Source organism: Tribolium madens, unplaced genomic scaffold, assembly GCF_015345945.1.
Source record: "Tribolium madens isolate multiple individuals breed KSU strain unplaced genomic scaffold, Tmad_KSU_1.1 Scaffold_7;HRSCAF=85;Tcas5.2_LG10, whole genome shotgun sequence".
Taxonomy (NCBI): domain Eukaryota; kingdom Metazoa; phylum Arthropoda; class Insecta; order Coleoptera; family Tenebrionidae; genus Tribolium; species Tribolium madens.
The window spans coordinates 711,261-728,935 of NW_025401050.1; the positions used below are offsets into that span (position 1 = coordinate 711,261).

Here is a 17,675-nt window from a genome sequence, read left to right on the forward strand (position 1 = left end):
TTTTCGTTATCATATTTTTATGACTAATTTGACCGGACTAAAAACCTTGTTTTTATTTTCTTACACAGACTGTGGAATGAAAACTCACTTTTCAATTTTTTATTATTTATTTCTTACAAATACGTAAAAAAACTTAAAATATAAGCCCCTCAGTTCTGGTATTGCTTTTCAATAACCTTAGCAATTGTACTTAAATGAATATTGTACGTTCCTTCATAAATGCTTCCAATTTTGACATCTCTGTAAAACTTCTCTTGAATAAAATCTTTACTGAATCCGACTCCACCCATCCAATCGATGCATTTAATACACGCCCTTTGTGCAATTTCCGCCGCGTACCATTTCGCCATTGCAGCTTCTTTCGTATAATTTTGACCAGTTTCGAGAAGTCTTGCTGCGTTGTATACCAAAAGTCGGGCTGCTTCGATTTCGGTCGCCACTTGAGCAATTTGGTGTTGCATTCCCTGAAAAAAAAAAAAATGATTACACCTAATTCAACATTTGCAGACACACAAAAACGTAAAAAATACCATGTGATTCAAAAAAAAAGTGAATATATTTTTGTGTCCAAGGCCAATTTTCGAATTTCTATAACCAAAAAAAGACTTACTTACCTGAAAACTGAAAACCGGTTTTCCAAACTGCATCCTCTCCATCGTGTATGGAATAGTCGCGTCGAAACATCCTTGAGCCAAACCGATCATTTGTGCACCGATTCCTATTCTGCCTTCATTCAAAGTTTCAATTGCCAATTTGTACCCTTTTCCAAATTCCCCCAAAATAGCGGATTCTGGCACTCTCACATTATCGAAAGTGAGCATACAAGTTCCCGAAGCGGCAATTCCGAGTTTCTTTTCGGGTTTTGCAATTGTGAAACCGGGAGTATCCCGTTCGACGATAAAACAAGTTATGCCTTTGTAGCCCTAAAAAAACATTTCGTATACCAGGTGAACAGAAAGTATGGAACCAAACATTTTTGCTTTAAACCATTAAATTTTTGAAAAAACTGAATGATTAGTGTTAAAATACTACAAAAATGTAATGTTTCTCAAAAATTTCTGGATTTTTATTTTTTGTTTTTAAGTTCAGCAAAGTTTTTATTTTTTTTTTTAAATGACAACTCTCTAAATATAAAACTTTTTTTAGAAAGGCTACGACTGCAACTAGGTGTAAGTTTTATTATTCAATTTTTATCAAAAAATAATTTCATAAGTTGCCATTTTGAAAATAAATCGCTAACTCAAAACAAAACAAAATTTCATACTGAAAACACGATCACATTTTTTATAGCTCTTTAATTTTTATTGGTTATTATTATCTGAAGGCAATTGATTTTAAAAAAACACCGCTTGTTTCCATATTTTTGTTCATCTTTAATAATTGTGCATTTGGAACGTACTTTAGAGGGATCAGCGTTGGCTAAGACTAGGAACACTCCGGCTAGGTCTGAATTTGAGATCCACATTTTCGAACCGTTGATGATGAAATCCGAACCATCCTTTTTGGCAATTGTTTTAAGAGCGAAAGCATCGGAACCTGATGATGGTTCAGTTAAGGCGAAACTGCTAACCTGGAAAAATTAAAAATGAAACTCAAAATAAAATTACATTCATTGTTTTGTTCACCCTTCTCGGAATTGAGGAAATATAGTATAGATATACATCTTTTTAATGACGTAAGCAAACTAACAATAATTATTCAATTATCTGTGATTATCATTTTGACAACCTTGACCTTATACACACAATTTGTGGTTAATCTCTTATCAAGCAATGTCAATGTGAGTTTCAGATTAGGAAATGTCTCCAAATGATGTTTAAATAAAAAATCTTTTACGTAAACAGTTATGAAATAAAAAAATAGAACCAAAATAGAGTCTGAATAAGTCTTTTATTTTTAGTAAATGTACAGGGTGAATAAAAAGTATGGCACGGGTATTATACTGTACGAGGTGTGTTTCATTATTCCAGAAGAGTACTCAATTGTATTTTTTTTAATAAATAGCAATCTGTATCTGTATAGTGTAAAAATAAAATCGTAAATGTTTGTTAATTTTGTACAGTTACAGAATAAAAATTTCGGGCAGTATTTTTCTGTCACTTCAAAAAGTTAACTGTAAACCACAGAACAGCTGTAAATTACTTTTTACTGTCATCATGACAGACGTTCGACATTTAAACTTTTCTGTCAGTGATGATATTTTTTAAGTCAAAATAACATAAACATGACAAGAGTAAAAAATGAGGTTGTTAATCTAAAGGTTGTTTTAGAGTTTACATTACGAAAATGACAATACTGCCCGAAATTTTAATTCTGCAACTGTACATAATTAATAAAATAATACTATCATCCTTCTCAGAATACTTTCCTACCATATAAAAAGAATGTTATAAAAAGAAAAAAACAACAAACGTCGCTAATGAAGTTTTTTTATTACCTAAACTTTACCTAACGATATTTTGCTTTTAAATTTTTGTTAGTCCTTCACAATTATTGAAAAAATAATAGATTTTCTATTTTACACAAATTTACAACAGTTAAATTTTGGATTTACCTGTCGCATTTTTATTTTTTATTTCATTAAAAATGTGCTATTCTTTTCCACAGTCTACTTAATTTAATTTACTCGTAGAACATACAGGGTGTCCCAGAGAGTTGAAAAAGTCCATTAGTGACCTTTAAATGGTAAAATTAAAAAAAAATTATAGGACATTGATAGATACTAATCTAGTCCATCGCCTAAAATTATTTTCAACTATACAGCGTGTCTCAAAACATAAGTTACAATACAAACTTGTGTTTTTTTAAATGAAACACCATATGTTTCTTAGCGTTTTTGGATGTAGATTTTTACGACAATGTTTTTACGCTAAACTTTTATTGGTCGATTTTGCCTAGTTTTAAAAATAAGATGGTTTTTTGACAAAAACATGCACTTTTAAAAAAATTATTACACAAAAACTAAGACATCTAGAAATATTTTTTTACTACCGCAAAGAAGAAGGTACAAGCTATAAGGTTGTAACATTTTTTTAGTGAGTTGCATTTGCAAAGATAAAAAAATGAGGGCGTCAACTTAGTGCTTTCTAATTATAAAATCAGATTTAAATTTTTAGTTTGAAATTAATGAAATGTACAGTTGGAGACATAATACTTTGGTCGTCAATGTCACTTGAGTAAAGCATGCTTTAGGACTGTTAACCTTATTTTTAGCTTTTTAGTTGAGAAGTTGTATGTACATATTTTTGATAAGAAAATATAATAGTTGTCATTAATTTGAAATTGTCATTCATTTTAACGTTAAAGCTTGAATTACATTAAAGTGTCAAAAAAGTGACGACCAAAGTATTTTGTCTCCAACTGTAATTACGTTAATTTCATTTATTTATTTATTTATTTATTATTCTTTGATTTAAGTTGAAATCAGAAAATTTTCTAGTTTAAGTGACGTTCAATATTTCTGGGACATACTTAGAACGAACACACTGTATAAAATTTATCTTTATTTGAAACGTCATAACAAATTAACTAATTAATAATAATACTTGCTCCGAAAATTGTTTACGACAGCATAACACACGTTTCAATGATAATAAACGTCACAATTTGAGATTATAATTTCCAAACCCAATTAATACATGTGTAAATGAAGTTGAAACTAACAGAAATATTCGTAATTTTTATTTTAAATGGAAAGTTGCAGAGAAAACCGTTACTGGTCAAAAAAATAAATAACTTGTCTTATTGTGAATGCAAATATGAACTAATTTTATCCGAGCTGTCAGATAAGTTTAGTAATTAAAATTATCAATTCTGAACTACTTTCAACATCATGGATTGCCCAATTTTCGTGGAAATTTTCTCAAAATGAAAACTCACCGTATTCATAGCTAATCGTGGCAAATACATTTTTTTCTGTTCTTCGTTCCCAAACCTGATGATGACATTATTAATTAGGGTATTTTGGAGATCCACCAAAATGCCCAACGATGGGTCAACTTTTGACAACTCTTCCACCGTCAAAACTGTTGTCATGAAATTACATCCAGCACCCCCATAATCCGTATCGATCTGAATGCCCATCAACCCATTGGAAAAGAGCATCTCCACAATGGAATCTTTGAACCGCCCATCATTATCCATTTCCCTGACATGGGGCGCGATTTGTTCCTGGGCCAAGCGGGCCACGGTTTCCTTCATGGCCAACTCATCTTCGGTGAGGGCAGTTAAGGGTTGCGCTGTTGAAGGGCTAGCTTCGAAGTGGGGTTGTGCTTGTTGCAGTTTTTTGGCAACGGTGTAAATATTTCGGAGATTGTTATTTGCAAGCTGGGGAAAATTGTTAATGGGAGAAAAAATATGTATGAGTCTCCTTACCGTTTTTGTTATTTTAAATAAACTGTTCATTTTGCTGGATGGTTACAGATGGACGGCCTACCTTCGACTGACATCAGATCAACTGATCAACAATAAGCGTGTAACCTTGTATTTGTAAAAGTGATAATTTGGGACTCTTTATCGGAGCTTGTTTTTCAATTTGGTTTTGACGTATTTTTATGACGAAATCGGTGATTGTTAAACTGTACCAAATGCCTTCAAGTTATGTAAAGCTAAAGGAAAAGTGCAAAAATATTTGTTTTTTGTAATACCTGATATTAAAAATATTAATAAATGTCAGGTGTGTTTAATATTTTGATTCGCAGATTAAAAGGTTATTTATTGTTATCTTCTTGTTTTGGTATTTTTTGGGTTTATTTTTATACATAAAATCTACGATAAGAGTCTGTTAGAGGATTAATTCAAGAGTTTAAGTTTTATTGTAACCTTTTAGTCGTTATTCTGTGTTTCAATATTGGTCTTTATCTTTAGGGTGCATTATGCAAAAAATATAGTGTACAACACGTTTAGAAAGTCCCTTTATTTTATTCATTTGTTTGATTATCTGCAAATTCATGAAAAAAAAGTAAAATTCAAGTAAGAAATTTGACTTTGTGTCGTTATTGTTTATTTTTTCATCGGTATGAACTTGTATTTTTTTGCATTTGTACTAAAAGCTTAGAGCTTAGACTTAGAACGTGTTTAAAAATCAAAATTAATTTGCATACAGATAGTGATAATTTATAATTTTGAAAAAAAAAAATTAAAAAAAATTACAGACTCAAACAAAACAATAATATAAGACAAGTTCACTAAAAACCATATCTAAAGATAAATCAAAACTTTGGATATTGGTGCAAAATTTTACTTTTCAGTTTTTAAAACGAAAGATTCTACACATTATTAACTTTACTAATAACTTTCCACTAGTTACATAGATAAAGAAAAATAGTTATTTACGTATTAATTTCTAAAAGATTCAAACAAATATTTAGAATTCCTTAAAGGTAATCAATTAAAATTTGTGTCCATGCAAATTTTAGTGTTGTGTAGAAAGGTAACTATTTTGATGTTGTTAAGGTTACTGCGTTTGTTTAAAAAACACTCATTTTTCGAAATGAACATTTCTGAAGCAGAAAACGTTTATTCAGAAGAAATTTTACAAGAATTTGAAACTACTCAGGCAAAATTGATTCCCCATAGATCAAAGGATTTGTATGTGAAATAATTACTACGTTTCCATGAGGAATTGAATTCGAATTGAAAACGGTATTGAGATTCAATACTGCCATGGAAACACTTTAAAATCGGTATTGAAATTGATTTGGATCTCAAGGTCGATACGGTAAATTCTGGGATCGCATCGGGATTGAAAGTACGATTTTATTTATGGAAACAGTATCGTACTGAATCCAACCGTACTTTGCCGGGTTTGTGTCAAAAAGTTGATGTTGAAAAGCTGTCGTTGTGTGAAGTCATTTTGATTTAATTTTTTTGCTTTTTTTTCCAAAAAAAAAGAGTACAAACTACTTCATGGAAACACACACGGACTCAATCCCAATACCGTTTTCAATTCGAATTCAATTCCTCATGGAAACGTAGTAATTATAACAAGTTTGATACCATTGTTTGAATAATTAAACCAACCGTTGCCTGCGTGTACAAAACCGCACAAATGCTTTGTAATAATCAGATACCGTTGCTGTCAAAAATATGTCAATTACATTTGTCGGCCAAAAAAATAATTAAGTATGTACAGTTACGGAATTAAAATTTCGGGCAGCATTTTTCTGCCACTTCAAAAAGTTCACTGTAACTACCTTTTACTGTCATCATGACATTCATGACTGACAATTAGACTTTTATGTCAGTGACGCTACTTTTTAAGTCAAAATGACAAGTCAATGACAAAAATAAGGTTATTAATGTAAAAGTTGTTTTACAGTTTACATTGTGAAAATGACAATACTGCCCGAAATTTTAATTCTGCAATTGTACGTAATAAAAAACTACAGCATTTTGTTATTTATTTAGCAATCTCTTTGTATAATGGTAGTAATAACAATACAGTAATTTTATCATTTGCGTGTACACTTGTCACAAACACAATTCCTGTATTTATTTGTTCAATGAGTTGCAATATTATCATTAAACGTTTGAAAATATTTGAACAGTGAAACCTATTTACACACTTTTGACTTTAATAGAATTTAATAATGCAAATAAATGCTAGATACTAATTTTACTCCATGTTGTAAATTATTTAATATTCTCAACTAAGCTAAAAACATTTACAAATAATTTCACCTATAGATTTGTCAACAAGAAATTACCACCTAGGATTTGAACTTACGTTTTTGATGTTATTTGTAACTAGAATTTTTGTATGCCTAAAATTGGTTACCCCTTGTTGTCGGTTGACGTTTTCTGTCAACCTGCTGTCAACTATCAATTAAATTATCCATACAAGCTGACAGATGTCTTAACCTAAATTTTGACACTAGTTACGATATCTTTTATTTGTCACCAGAAACCAATCTAACAAAATGTATAGCAACCTATTCACAAATATTCCTAAATCCTAGGTAGTAATTTTTTGTTGATACGACAATATTTACTTTAATTATAATAAACCACATTTTACGAAAAGGTTTACTATTTGGTCAATTAAGAATAATGGAACTTTGCAACGTTTTATTGTTTGTACTAATGTGGATCTGACTCTTTCCGGTTAAGCCAAAATTCCGGAAAATACGAAAAATTTAATGTAGCCGTATGGAACTTTGTTGGCCTTGAAAAGTTTACTCTAGACCCTCGGCTGTCAGAGTATCGTCAGTAGCACCGAAGAAAGTAATAAATGTCCCATCCTGATCACAATCTCTTGATTTAGTTTAATTTTATTTTTTATTTTATTATTATTTATTTATTTTATTTTATTTAATACCATCTGGCGAAATAATTGGGTTGAGTGGGTATTGCATTTCATTTTTAAACGTGCAACAAACACATCACAATAATATGTATAAGATTTATAAAGAACATTCACGTAAAACTTGGCAATTTTACTTATTAATTTTTTTTTGGCTATAACTAATTTAGTTTATAGTCAGTTAGTTTTAGTTACTAAAATTGTTTAAAAGGATTTTTACTGTGTAGTAAATGACCAAATTTTACTTTAATATAAATTTTGTTTTTTTTTTTTTTCATGTTGTAAACTTTTCTTTAGAATGAGTTAGAATAATAAGTTTTAATTTTAGATTTGTCCGTTTTAGATCAAGCAATAAATGTTATTTCTTTGTAGTTTTGACGTAAAATCAAAGATATTTTTTTTTCCAATCCGGGGACATACTGTATAAAATACTTAGAAAAGCAAGACAAATATTTACATTTTTTTTACATACGTATTAAGTACTGGCCGCCAAAATTAACCGGACACCTAAAATTTGTCAGATTTCAACGAATTTTTGTTTGGATTAAAGAATGAACTTTGCAGAACATTGTAATTTAATTCAATGACATTTCTAGTTTTGTCTTGTAAATGTTATAATTAAAAGACGACAGCATTGTTTTTTTACTTATTTTTATACTGAGCTGTGGTGTGCGACTGAGACAAACATAAGTTTTTACTGATTTCAGATTATTGCAAATTCTTTTCTGCAATAGGTGCAACATTTTCTATCCTAGACGTTTTAACTAGGACGTTCTTAAGGCACTTTTTTATAAGGAATTTAAATCTGTCATCGTACTTTCCAAGGCGCTCTTGATGTCAGAGTTACAACACTCAAACTTAGATTTTCTTATGGACGCCATATTCGATGTCTGTATTTTTGTAGACTTTTTTTCCAACGATGTGATCAAGTTTGACATGCTAATCAAAATTATGAAAAAGCGTTTTTACGGAGAGTGCTTTGGAAAAAACGCCAACAACTTTAATTAAAAAGAAAAACATGAACACCAAAAAAAAAAAAATTTTTATCGCTTCTGAGAATCTCTACAAAAAAAATAAAGCCAAATTCTTCCAGATAAAAATCGATTTTGTGACCGGATAGCATGGACTTCCGATAATCGGGGCTACTGCACTTCAGTTCTTTAAAAAAGAGCAGTTTGAAAGAAAACAATGGTTCAAAAATGAGCAAAAACATTAATTAATCCCTTAGATACAGATTTTGAATAAACAGTGCTAATTATCTGTTATTTTTGCGTCATTATGTTGCAATAAAACATCATTACTTAATAAGATATTGATTAATGATGCCACCGTCGATGAAAAAAAAACATGATTAATAACACGATAATATGATAAAGCCGGGTCACTATGTAAAAGTTTAAATAAATACGATATCGCAAAGTAATTGAAGTAAATATTTAATGTGGAATGCAATTTGTTAATTTACTTTATCTGATAAGAACAGGTATTATGCTTTATGGTATTTAAAAATAATTAATTTATGTGGGGTCTAGGTCTTCAAACGTAAAACTTGTTCAATATTTTCAATGTCAGATTATATTGCGGATAACCTTGTGTATCACATTTTCAATACTTATCTACCTGTTGTTTAAATCATTTAAGAAAATAGTAATAAAACACGTTAAAGGTTGTAATAGATTGGGAACAAATTAAATGCTAAACACATTTGCTAAGTAAAAATAGTAAACACTTGGTGAATACAGTAAATGCTAAATGCAAAATAAAGCTTTAGTACAGAAAACGATTACAAAACAAACCAAAAAAACAAAAAAAGAAAAGGCAAATTAAATGCACGGTACTGTACTGTACGTCAAATATTTTTATTCAGTAAAAACAGTGTTCAGTAGAAGTAGTTAAATAATAGATCCTCATTAACAAAATAAAAAACAGGACAACAAAATGATGCAATTATTCAGTAAAATAATAAATGATGTTCAGTAATACACGAATACATGAATAAATAAATACCCACAATAAATAATATTCTTGTGAATGATTTTAAGTGAAAAATCGGTTGAGAGTTCGCTAGATTGACCCAAAAAATGCTCTAAAAGATAAAAATTGGTTCCAATTTTTTTTACTCTTAACAAATAGTATTTTCTTACATAGCACTACTACCAAGCATTTAGATTATTTTACCTAGCATTTACAATATTTTACTTAGGAAATCAGTATTATTTACCTATCACTTTATTAGGGACCAAAGAGATTATATTCGAGTAACAGAAACCAGATACATGTAAGAAAAATGTGATAAATAAATTAATCCATATACTTAACAATTGCAGTAACAAATTTATCTTCGCTTGTATTTTCTTTTAGTGACAGAGCTCGATACTGCAGCAGACCTAAAAAACAAAAAATGATAAATTAGTAGTTAAAATGGTGCACAGTTCATCTTAATTTATTGAATATAAAACAGATTTATTGAAATAAGTTGATCATACAAATAGTTAGAGCTGTGGATATACATATTTAGAAAGACTTATGTGGACATTACAGTTCTTCTGTTATTAACGTTATAAGGCCGATAAGAAGCAAATAACAGATGCGGTTGAATATTGTAAAATCAAGGCGATAGCCGAGGTTTTATAATCGTTATTTGCTTTTCGGTCGTGTGGCGTTCAGTACTTTTCATAATAGAGAGTTTTTGCAAACCGATTAGTTTAACGTTAACCTTAACGACAACGTCATTTAATTGTCGTGTGTATGTACGTCTTTCAAGGACAAAAGGCGTATTTCGTCAATTCAAAGACGTTTACGTAAATGACTTATTTTTTTGATTTCTTAGCAACGACCATTTGTCATAATACGTTAAACTTTTTTACGGTTTGCAAAAACTCTCTAACAACGTGAAAAAACTTTTTGAGTTGTTTAATTTTTTTACGTGATATGAAAATATAGATCACAGTTCTGTTTATGGTTGAATAATTCCATCTGTCTAAAATAAAAAATATACAAAAAAATTTGGAATTGTTTTTTCATAGCACACCTTCCACAAATATAACAAAACAAAATGGGACGACCTATTTGACAATTTTGAAATATTTAAAGATACTTCAATTAAAATTCTGTACTTATTAAAATTTTAATAAAGATAATATTGTGTGTCAAAAAAATAAGGGCCGTGGATGCTTTGACCTACATATCGATTAAACACAGAGATTTGATAAAGCACATTTAACAGTATGGTATTATGAAAAATTATAACAGAATCATTTTCTTTCAAAAAATTAAAATTATTTTTATTTTATACAGAAGCTACATCGCGTGTCATGTAAATAGACCAAAATCTCTTGGGTGGCGTGTATGATTATTAATATGTTTGAATAATTTTTGTTTTTGTGTATTTTGTTTAAGACAAAAAGCTCTTTCAAATTACCCAATCAGAAAAATTTCTTTTGCTTAAGATGATGTATGTAGAGCTTATTCCATATCTGGTGGCGTACTGACAGTGACAGAAAAGACACTTGGAGTGCGCCCACTTGCTTAAGGTAAAAAAATACATGGGCGTACTTTTTTTCTTAAAAAAATTTGAAGACAAGGATTGTTAGGAATATCATTTTTGAAAATTCTTTTCATGCGTTAACAATTTAATAATTTGTTCATTATTCTTCATCTTATGTACGAGTACCTACTTATTATAATTTTTTAAAAAATAACAGTGGTTTTGAAATATTATTTCATACGACGCCTATGAACAATATTTTTTTTAATAGTAAACATATGTTTGGTGTCAAAATTCAGTCATTTTTGACAACGTCAGTTCGCCACCAGATTTGGAACAAGCTATATCTAGTATTTTGTGATCAAAAACATTCTAATCATATTTTTTTCCTGTCAGTGTCAAAACAGTGGCGTCAGTAAATGTAAATAATTATTACTTATTCAAAAATAAGCAGATTTGTTGCTGATTTGTGATGAAAAGTTTCAAAATAGCTTACTGTAAGAATAAGGTGTTAGATCTCAACAATCTTTGATCTTATTCCTGTAGATTTCGAAGTTCGAAAAAAAAAAACAGAGCAATTTGGAAGAGACAAAGTTCCAGTGCAAATTCTAATAAACGAATTCGATTTCTAAAGAAATTTTGAAGTCGATTAACAATATTAACACTAAGGTACAAGTTTTTAATCGGATTTTGTTAAAATCAAGAAAACGACTTTAAATATTTGTTATCAAAAAATCTATTAGAGCTAACTTTAGTTTAATTATTTGTCATTCTTGTGAAACATTTCGAATCAATATTTTATTTCTTACACGTAAATTATGACTACCCCAGTTGCGTCGTCCCTGAACGCATCTTTCAACATTGATAATTGTCAAAATTTAAACATATTGTTACTTGATTCCATATTTTATTTTCTCCTTTTAGTTGGTCCCATTCAAAAAGTTATAACTTGCAAATTTAAACATTTAAAAAAGAAAATACGTTTTATCGTTAACAGTCTTGCTTGACGGAAGAATTCCTTATAGATTTTGGTCTATTTACATAACACCCTGTAGCTATTTTACAAAACAAAAATGCACTGTACTCACTTGTGTCGATGGGATCGTCGTTTTGGGGAAATAGATTTTCTTGAATCTTCGTTAATACTTTCTTGGCTCACTTGGTTAAGGTAAATTTTCACCTTAAATAAATTAAGTTGGAAATTAAAAATTATTATACGAGTATGTAGATAATCACGAGACAGAATATGATTTTTTTTCATTAATTAAACAATAATACAGTGCGCCAGAACTCGCGCCCCAGAGAAAAATGCCATATAAGGTAAGATACCAGGAACATGGGAAAAATGTTAAAAAAAAATTATTTATAAAAATTTCGAAGTTATGAGGGTTTAAATTTTGCACTTTGACTCTATTTATTTCTTTTGGAAAAATAATTTTCCGAGTTTTTTTGTTATAGGCTATTAAAAAAGGAAACAAGGAAGCTGTATCCTAAATTGTAACTCTGTAACGAGGTTATTTGTGGCTTTTATTGGCAAAATTTAGTCCCTTTACTAAATAATTGTAAAAAAACATATACAAGATCATCAGTATCATTAAATAGACATAAAATAATGTCAAATGTCAAAAAGTAAATATCAAAATTTTTCGACAAATAGAATTTTTTAAACATTTTTTTCATGTTCCTGGTAAAAAAAATATACATTTTTTTTATACAATTTTGGTAAAAAGTTTTGAAAAGCTTGTTAAGAAAATTTTTTTCTCGGCCATTTGAAGTCGTATCGCAATGAAACTTGTACCAATCGATTCTACGTCGAAAAAAAAAGTGAAATTTTTGTCTGTCTGTCCGGTATTTCTGCGAACCGCGATAACTCTCAGAATCATTCTTTTTCGATGACATTTGGCCAATAGGTGCCCCTTGGCCGCCTTAAGAACCCAATTGATTTTGGAGCCGATCGGCTGACGGAAACGCCTGTTATCACTAAAATTCGGGAAAAGTGAGGTTATGACCGCATATTACACACCTCTAACCAACACGGCATCGCATGGGAGACCGGTTAGAGTTAGAGTGGCCGCCGTGGGGCGTTAATCTTGAATCGAGTGAGCCCCATCGGGTGCGCAGCCCCCGTAAGCCCCACTCAGGGACGCAGCCTCCGTAAACCCTAATCGGGGGCGTTGCCCTCGTGAGCCCCTTCGGGGGCACAGCTCCCGTAAGCCCCATCGGAGACGCAGCCCCCGTGAGCCCCACTCGGTGCGCGTTAACCTCAACTGAAAATTTAGATTAGATTGACCATTAAAGAAAAAAAAATTCTTTTCGCCTTTTCTCATCGAATAAATGCAAATTAACGATCGATTCACATCAATTCCCGTAAAGAGCTAAGCAATTTAAAAAGCAACAAACAATAATTACAAAACGGGGACACACAGGGCCGCAATATAAAATCATTTGATGTGCCACAAGTAGGGTAGTGCTATTTAAACTTTTAAAGTTAGGGTGTGTGGGGGTTACTGGTGGTGCTTTAAAAATTACGTCACAGAATGTCCCCCTCGGAAACAAAATTGACCTTTTTGCAGTCTTTCTACTTTCTGAGATATTCGGAGTGGCTCGTTTTCATTGGAACAACCTATACATATGTAGATTAACTACTGATACTGATTTAATTTAATTATTTCAACAATCTATTATTAAAAAACTAAAATCGGGCAATTATTTTGGAACGGAGGGAGTATTATACAGTGTGTTTCACATAATTTTACAAGGCATGCGCCTGTAAGATACAATCAACAATACATATTCCCATACGAACTCGATTCCAAATTTTTAAAAATTGGATAATCTTCTCTAGTTTGTTCACCCTTTCAAAAATTACAACATTTTTAGTTAGTTAGTGATTAAGATAGATAAACTAGAATCATATTAATGCCGTCTCTTGATAGAACAAATGATAATTGTTTTTGAAAAACTGCAGTTTATGACTATTAATGAAAGTGATTAGTTTGACAACTACTGTCATGGGTTTCCAAAAATTAAATAAGTAAATATGTATTTTTTGTATCTAGTGTTTTGTGAATTTTTTATATTTGGGTGCGTACATTAGGCGCAAGCCTCGTAAAGTTATGTGAAACACCCTGTATACCGGGTGAATATTAATGTTTGTGACAAAAAAATCTATTGGCAACCCTGAATTGTTGGTAATCCTTATAATTTGTTACATCAGAATGTTTCAGGTGACGGCTAAATCAGCAATCGCCCGCCGCAAATTAAGGCTCTCCATTAGTGTCTAAAATTTATACGGGAAAATATACAAATTTCACCCATGTGTAAAATCTGTATTTTTTAATTCTACAACAAGATCCACGTCTCTATCTGTAAATAATAGCATAACGTACCCCGCTATGATGTAATTTTTTTCAAAATATTACTTAGATTCTCTAAAAAATTACCATTATTGTAAAACTTTGCCCAGGTTTTTCTTTGTAACGGTGCAACATCTTAAAACAATTTTTTTTATTGACATGTAGATAATTAAAATATGCACCTCGCTACGTTCAATTTTTTTTTATAATACAAGCTAAATTACAAAAAAACTTTAAAAATTGGATGCAACCCCCATTACCCTTGGACCGAAAATCTCAAGCTTCTTCCATGATTTACAGCCGTTATTACCCCCCCATAGAGCGCTTAACCCCTAATAATGATTTTACACAAGCGGTACCTGCAAAAAGCTTTCCTTTTTGTTGAATTTCAAACTGATGATATCTGCTTTTAGCTACATTTTTTTAAATCTAGTAGCATTGTGGCCAATTTATAGAACATTTAACTGCATTCAAATTTTAATTCGCGAATTATTCGACGTTTAAAAACGCTAAATGAATGACAACAGAAGTCGAAGCAGATACACAGTGTCCCCGGATAGGGGAAACGAATCTTGTAAGACATAAATAAATTTCGCTCTAAATTAGCACTGATTATTAGTTAAAAACTAATTTCTAACATAATTTTAGTTTAAAAAAATCAGGTATACGTTGGAAATTTAAAAAAAAAATTTTTCCTCTAAAGTGCTTTTTTATGTAGCAAATTATTGAATTCTTCTAAGAAAACTCTTTACAATATAAAAATATCTCGCTCTAAATTTGCATTTTTTGAGATTTAGCACTGCTTATTAGTTAAAGACTAATTTCTAACATAATTTTGGGTTCTTCTAAGAAAACTATCATAATACAAGAATTCGTTAGAAATTTGATTTAGTTAATCCTGAAATTAAAAAAAAAAACTTTCTCTTTTTGGCAGAAATTACTAAACGGGTTACTGCTTCTTCTGGTGTTGCTTCCATAATTGGTGCAAAAACCAAAAAAATTTTGTATGTTGGTATTAAAAATAAGTATTGTCAATATTGCAAAAATTATTCTGACAAAAATATTGACATACCACCACATGCATGTTTTAAAAATTGGGAAGGCACATCGACAGCGATGGAGGCACAAATTATTTTAGATAGTTTTATGTGTTCGGTAGAAATGGTATAAACGAATTATAGGAGATGGTGATAGTAGTGTTTATAATAAAATAAAAAATATAAAACCATATGGCCCGGATTATTATATTGAAAAAATCGAGTGTAGAAACCATATCTTGCGAAATTATTGTAATAAATTGTAATAAAAGAATTGGCCAAATGCGCTAAACTCAGTCCAAAAATTAGAATTTTATTACGGCATGTATTAAAATTTCGAACGGCTGTAGTAAGTGCGGTCAAGTATAGAAAAAATAAGTCTGACCTCTTACACATAAAAATATGTGATCTAAAAATCGTCTCCTTAGTGCAACTTTCAAGATGTAGTTTTTTGTCTTTTAAATTTTTAAACTGCAGTTACTCAAAACTATAAATTTCAAGTTATCTAGTTGTTGCACTAAGGAGACGAAATATTTTGAATGTTTTTAATTAATTACTTTATTTACTGATGTATCAGAAGTAGGGTAGTGCCATTTAAAATATTCAACTTGAGGTGGCTGTGGCTTCAAGGCTTCAAAGGCTTCACCGAAACGGTTTCTCGATAACTTTCAGTTCTAGAAATATCGCCGATTGCCAGTTTTAAAATTGGCACTCTGTATGTGTAAATGTGTAATTTTGTTTTATAGTGTATAGTGTTTGCTAAGTCTAATAAAATATTTTGTGTGAATGTAAAGTCATTCATGGTCCTTATAATTTCTTTTTTATTTGTGTTCGGTTTATAAAAGATTATTTATCTTCATTAAGTATTTAACAATGCAACTTGGCATTTTGTTATTATTATTAGTATTATTATCATATATGAAAATAAGTGAAAGAGCACATTCCGAAAATTTTACTAAGATTATTTTAAAAGGTTCTGTCTGGTGTGCTCTTAGCGACCGTCGCCACAGGCGGTCTTTTAATCCCTTGATTGACAGCTGCCAGTGCAAGCCTAAACGCCCTGCAATTTGGGTTGCATATTTCTGAAAACTGAAATTTTACTTCACTGCATAACACCCTTAATGACAATGACCTATAAAAGTTTGACATTTGAATTTGAAAGTTAAAGTTGCCAAACTAAAATTTTAAATTTGACATCAACTTGAGGAAAAGATTACAATCATTTATAGTCACCCTGATATTTTTAAATATGTATAAAATTGGGAACTACCAACTTTACTAAAAAATACACACTTACCTCTTGAAAAGTCCCTGAAAGAACAGTTGAATGCGAAGGCGATTTTGACGTGGACGCTTCAGAAATATCCTCCAAATGTGAACTCCTAAACAAACAAAAAAAAAATACAATCGATTCAATTTTTGAGTTACTTATAACTCACTGGCTGCCGCTATGGAACTCACGAGTTGAGTTATTTTCAGTCTCTAAAAAAAAAAAAAAGTTAGCAAATTCACTTTTACTTGTGCCACTCACCAATCATTTCAGCCGAAGTCGACTGTGCTGCTGGCCCCCTTAATGACGAATCTTCCCCCTATAATAATCAAACGTCTAAATTGAAAATGTTAAACACACAAAATATACCAAGGAGTTGTTATTTTCCTTCTGCAATGAATTATTTTCACTTAATCGGGTGAGATTTATGGTGGGAATGTATAGTATGTGTCCATTTACCATATGGGGTTTAACCACATGGGCTTTGCTTGATTTTGTCGCTGGTGAAGCGGGAGTGGCCTTGATGGAAATTTGGGTCTGGTCATTAGGAGCATCTCCTGAAATTAAAAAATCTTTAGTACGAATTTAAAACAACTGTAATTTTCATACGGGCCCCCGAAACTGTAGCCGGTGGATTCACTTCATTACATGTATGAATAATTTTGAATAAACAATCAGAGAGTTCTACAAGTTTTGCAGGATGGTCCTTAGTGACGGCTTGCATATTTCCAATGATATTTTCCATTCGCTGAAAATAAAAACTGTAAGAAATGATCGCAATCAAGGAATCAAAAGATTTACATTGATCTTGAGGGCATATTCAAAGTTTTCCATTCGGAGCAAATTGGCGACTTCTTCCATACGCGCAACTTCTCTCTTTAATTCGATTACGGATTTTAAATTAGGTTTCGACATTATTATCAAAAATCAAGTCGAATATTTTTCAATAAATCAAGTTTTACAATTGACGTTTTGGAGGTTAAGATTGATCTCGGTGCAGTGATACCAGCAGAGATAAGGTCAAGCGCTTGTCCCTAGATTGTAGCGTCAAAATTCCCTAGACTGGAGCCAACTTTTGGTCGACTGTAATTTCGCTCTTCTCTACAAGAAAAATTTTGCTACCTTCACCGAGGTTAGCAATCAGTTATTAATTATGTTTATTGGCATTTACAATTAACAGTAATTAATTCCAATTTTCTAAAAGTTTTCTTTTGCAATATTC

At 30.8% G+C, this 17,675-nt stretch overlaps 2 protein-coding genes across 2 annotated transcripts; both read right to left on the reverse strand.

The window, feature by feature from the left end:
* Positions 1 to 88: 88 nt before the first annotated feature.
* On the reverse strand, positions 89 to 4,564 carry LOC123009998 (short/branched chain specific acyl-CoA dehydrogenase, mitochondrial-like). Its single transcript, XM_044406603.1, has 5 exons — positions 4,375 to 4,564; positions 3,880 to 4,326; positions 1,400 to 1,570; positions 615 to 923; positions 89 to 464 (listed from the first exon to the last, which is right to left on the reverse strand). Exons 1-5 carry the CDS (start codon positions 4,402 to 4,404, stop codon positions 150 to 152), a joined length of 1,272 nt encoding a protein of 423 aa, XP_044262538.1. The 5' UTR covers positions 4,405 to 4,564; the 3' UTR covers positions 89 to 149.
* A 4,577-nt stretch (positions 4,565 to 9,141) lies between these two features.
* On the reverse strand, positions 9,142 to 17,468 carry LOC123009634. The gene is made up of 8 exons (XM_044406074.1): positions 17,255 to 17,468; positions 17,063 to 17,201; positions 16,823 to 17,010; positions 16,715 to 16,772; positions 16,623 to 16,665; positions 16,481 to 16,565; positions 11,879 to 11,970; positions 9,142 to 9,690 (listed from the first exon to the last, which is right to left on the reverse strand). The coding sequence occupies exons 1-8, from the start codon at positions 17,366 to 17,368 to the stop codon at positions 9,639 to 9,641; spliced, it is 771 nt and encodes a 256-aa protein (XP_044262009.1). The 5' UTR covers positions 17,369 to 17,468; the 3' UTR covers positions 9,142 to 9,638.
* Positions 17,469 to 17,675: the final 207 nt, after the last annotated feature.

Excerpts from the sequence above, each read along its gene's own strand:
- LOC123009998 (XM_044406603.1), bottom strand. The coding sequence starts at position 4,404 with ATGAACAGTTTATTTAAAATAACAAAAACG. Across the intron at positions 4,327-4,374 it reads TATTTAAAATAACAAAAACG|CTTGCAAATAACAATCTCCG; the intron begins GTAAGGAGACTC and ends AATTTTCCCCAG. Across the intron at positions 924-1,399 it reads CCAACGCTGATCCCTCTAAA|GGCTACAAAGGCATAACTTG; the intron begins GTACGTTCCAAA and ends ATGTTTTTTTAG.
- LOC123009634 (XM_044406074.1), bottom strand. The coding sequence starts at position 17,368 with ATGTCGAAACCTAATTTAAAATCCGTAATCGAATTAAAGAGAGAAGTT. Across the intron at positions 17,011-17,062 it reads GGCTACAGTTTCGGGGGCCC|GAGATGCTCCTAATGACCAG; the intron begins GTATGAAAATTA and ends TTTTAATTTCAG. Across the intron at positions 16,773-16,822 it reads AGGAAAATAACAACTCCTTG|GGGGAAGATTCGTCATTAAG; the intron begins GTATATTTTGTG and ends TGATTATTATAG.